The sequence below is a fragment of the Hibiscus syriacus genome, unplaced genomic scaffold (genome assembly GCF_006381635.1).
Source record: "Hibiscus syriacus cultivar Baekdansim isolate YM2019G1 unplaced genomic scaffold, ASM638163v2 tig00110443_pilon, whole genome shotgun sequence".
Taxonomy (NCBI): domain Eukaryota; kingdom Viridiplantae; phylum Streptophyta; class Magnoliopsida; order Malvales; family Malvaceae; genus Hibiscus; species Hibiscus syriacus.
The window spans coordinates 1,302,672-1,306,239 of NW_024062739.1; the positions used below are offsets into that span (position 1 = coordinate 1,302,672).

The 3,568-nt window shown below is 32.7% G+C and overlaps 1 protein-coding gene across 1 annotated transcript; it reads left to right on the forward strand.

Moving 5' to 3' along the window:
* The first annotated feature begins 1,744 nt into the window (after positions 1–1,744).
* LOC120125799 (auxin-responsive protein IAA14-like) lies at positions 1,745–3,283 on the forward strand. The gene is made up of 5 exons (XM_039144138.1): positions 1,745–2,055; positions 2,132–2,352; positions 2,548–2,683; positions 2,810–2,871; positions 2,959–3,283. Exons 1-5 carry the CDS (start codon positions 1,802–1,804, stop codon positions 2,994–2,996), a joined length of 711 nt encoding a protein of 236 aa, XP_039000069.1. The 5' UTR covers positions 1,745–1,801; the 3' UTR covers positions 2,997–3,283.
* The last annotated feature ends 285 nt before the right edge of the window (positions 3,284–3,568 follow it).

The following is a 3,568-nucleotide window of genomic DNA, read 5'->3' on the forward strand; positions in this document are numbered from 1 at the left end:
TGTGTATATATATATATATATATATTATGTGTTGAATTGCATTGCATGGGATGAATTATTGATTCATGTGAGAATGTGCATAATTGGAAGGTTCTTAGAAGTAACTTAACTCTATAATAATGTGTATAATCTTTTTAATTGCATACTATTAATATATAATATGATATTGGATGGTCCATTATCATATGCTTCTCCCAACACCCAACTAATACCATTATCATATGCATTGGATTTTTAAACTTTTCGTATTTCTCATTATGCATACAAGATTTTTTTTTTCGGTTTTTAAGGTTTCGTCTGATTAGTTTAGACTGACCTAGGATGCACATCTGATTTTGATAGGTGAGTTTTCCACATCTGATTTTGATAGGTGAGTTTTCCATCAGAATTTTTTTTACATACACAAAGACTCGAACTCAATACTTTACTTAAATTTAATTGATCGAGAATTTATTAACACTTTTTTTATAAAAGTCAATATTCAAATTTTACTAACATCTCCCTTTGACTTTATCGAACAAATACATACATGTTACTTAAATTTTAATATTTGTAACACTTTTGTATCGTCCGAATTATAACTTGTTTTGTACAAAAGCATAGGAGAAATTGTCCACATACACCCCATTAGGGTGTAACTCACTAATTAAGTGGTCCATTCTCTAGGAACTACGTAAATAGGGTGTTAACGATAACTAATGGTGTAATGTTTATTTTGTAATTTTTGAAAGTATAGTGTCCAAAAAGATATCTTAATATAATTTAGAACTTTTTTTTACTAATCTAGGGTGATTACAATGTAGTATTTAGTGGCGAAACTCGGTGATAGAGTTTTGGGGCAACTTAAAATTATAAAAAAAATAGAGGTTTAAATTAGGATTTTTCAAAATTTTGAAGGGTTTAGTTTATATTTTTTCCAAAAAAATTAGGGTCTAACTACAATTTTTGAAATTTTGAAATGCTTGATAAGAATTCTTAAAAATTATGAGAGGGGTTTAATAAAGAACATTAAAAAAATTAAAATTTAATTTGAATTTCTAAAATTTGGGGGGCAAATTGATTTTTTTAAAAAATTAAGGGTCAAATTAGAATTTTTTTTAATCTTGGGGTCGTGGCCCCCTCTAGTCCAGCTTGTGTTTGCCTCTTGTAGTATTTATTCATAATTTTTCTTACTCTATTGATAATATACACACCTTACAGACTCAATTGTTTAAAATTAAATTCTCTAAAAATAATAATATTTTGTTTTACTATTGACTCAATTGTTTAAACTTGAATTCTCTAAAAACAATAACATTTTGTTTTACTATTCGGATTGATGAATAAATTTAACATAATTTAAAATAAGATTTAAGATTTAGAATTCATGATTTAGAGTTTAAGACTTAGGATTCAAGGTTCAGATACTTTACCATGGTTGTTAAATATGTCTTAAAATTTACATAATACAATCAAATATGATAATATGAACATACAAAACAGGTTTTAGGAGTTGATCAATGATATACGAAAAATGTAGGGCGAAGTGGTTTTAGGAGTTTGAAGATCGAACGTCCCATCTCCCTCCACGTGTTGAGAAGCCATGGAATCATGAACCTTGATGTGACATACACATGCAGCCATACAAACTTAGCTCCCACAGTTTATATTATTGTGGGTTTCGCTCTTCTCTTTGTCTTCCTCCTCTCTGTCTCTCTCTCTCTTCATCGAGCAACCAAACAGGTTGAATCAGGGAAAATCTGAAGGTGTGTATTGAAGAAGATAGAGAAAAGAAAAGGGTCAAAGAGAGCTGTTTGTTCCAATGGCTAACGTGCTTGGAGCTCATGATTTGAACTTCAAAGAGACGGAGCTGTGCCTCGGATTGCCTGGTGGCGTTGGTGGAAATGAAGTTGACAGCTCTCAGAAAACCACCGGCAAAAGAAGCTTCTCCGAAACTGTATATTTGAAGCTTAATCTTCAGGCTAAGGAAACCGGCATGGATCTAAACAAAAACCTAGAAAATGGCTCCAAAGAGAAACCAGTTTCAACCAAAGATCCTGCAAAACCACTGGCCAAGTAAGTGACAAGTCATAAGATGGACGTAAATTTATGTTAGGGACGAACTTATATGGAGGTCATTATGACTTTTCAGGGCGCAAGTGGTGGGTTGGCCACCGGTTCGATCTTACCGGAAGAACGTTATGGCCGGCAATAAGAACACCGGCGAGGAGAATGAGAAAGCTAGCAGTGCAGTGTTTGTGAAGGTGAGTATGGACGGTGCACCATATCTTCGCAAAGTCGACTTGAAGATGTACAAGAGCTACCAAGAGCTGTCTGATGCTTTGGCCAAGATGTTCAGTTCATTCACCATGGGTAAGCACATACGGTTCAGTTTCAACGATATCGATATGAATGTCATTCGTAGTGTTTCGTTGTGTTGCGATTATAATTTAATGCTATGATGTCGTATCAATCAAAGGTAATTATGGATCTCAATGAATGATAGACTTCATGAATTTCGTTGTGTTGCGATCATAATTTAATTCTATGATGTCGTATGAATCAAAGGTAATTATGGATCTCAAGGAATGATAGACTTCATGAATGAGAGCAAGTTGATGGATCTTCTCAACAGTTCTGATTATATGCCAACCTATGAAGATGAAGATGGTGATTGGATGCTCGTGGGTGATGTCCCGTGGCAGTAAGTGCCTCACTCTAGATATAGAACTCTACCCTTTTTTTCTATTTTATTTTTAGTTAAGTTAGATCAAATTTCTAAATAGGACATCGAGCTTAGTTAAAAAAATCTACTCATTTTACTCGACAGGATGTTTGTTGATTCATGCAAACGCTTGCGTATAATGAAAGGATCGGAAGCAATCGGACTCGGTATGTTCAAACTTTTGTTTACATTTCATTTAGTACCATATGTTCAACAAGAATGAAAAATCATGAAAAAACTGCATAATTTTGCAGCTCCAAAAGCAATGGAGAAATGCAAGAGCAGAGGCTGAAACAACAAGATCCTGGAATTAAGCCTTGCTTTGGGTTTGTGTTTATGTATAATATAGTTGGTATATATAGATGTGATTGAAGATGTGATCATAGGGACATTTGTAATAGGAACAATGAACTTGAAACCTCATATTGCTGTCTTGTTTGTTTTGCTTTTGTGTTGGTTGTCATTTATGTGTTTTGTTCTATGTTCCTTTCTTCTTCCCCAGTTAATTTTAATGCTAATTGTACTGTTTTTCTTATCCCAAATCAAAAAGATTCTTCATATCATGTATAATTCCATATATACATTGTTTATTTTGTTGATTTAATTATTGTATTTAATATGGGGTTTTTATATATATAATTAAAATATTAGTGGTTGATTTGAAAATATTAGGATTTTGAGGACCCCAATGAAGGATGGGGGAACATGACCACGTGAAGGGTATAGGGGCATTCATTCATAGCACATTAGTTTATATATACTTTATATAACAAGTGAATTTTTATGGGATCATTAACCTTTTGGTCATTTTTTTTATAATTGTTTTTATTCTTATTTCTACATTCATCCATACTATGTAAAATT

Bases quoted from the DNA above. Each gene is read 5' to 3' on its own strand.
- LOC120125799 (XM_039144138.1), top strand. From the start codon at position 1,802: ATGGCTAACGTGCTTGGAGCTCATGATTTGAACTTCAAAGAGACGGAG. The intron at 2,353-2,547 runs GTAAGCACATAC...TATGAATCAAAG, and splicing joins GTTCAGTTCATTCACCATGG to GTAATTATGGATCTCAAGGA. The intron at 2,684-2,809 runs GTAAGTGCCTCA...TTTACTCGACAG, and splicing joins GTGGGTGATGTCCCGTGGCA to GATGTTTGTTGATTCATGCA.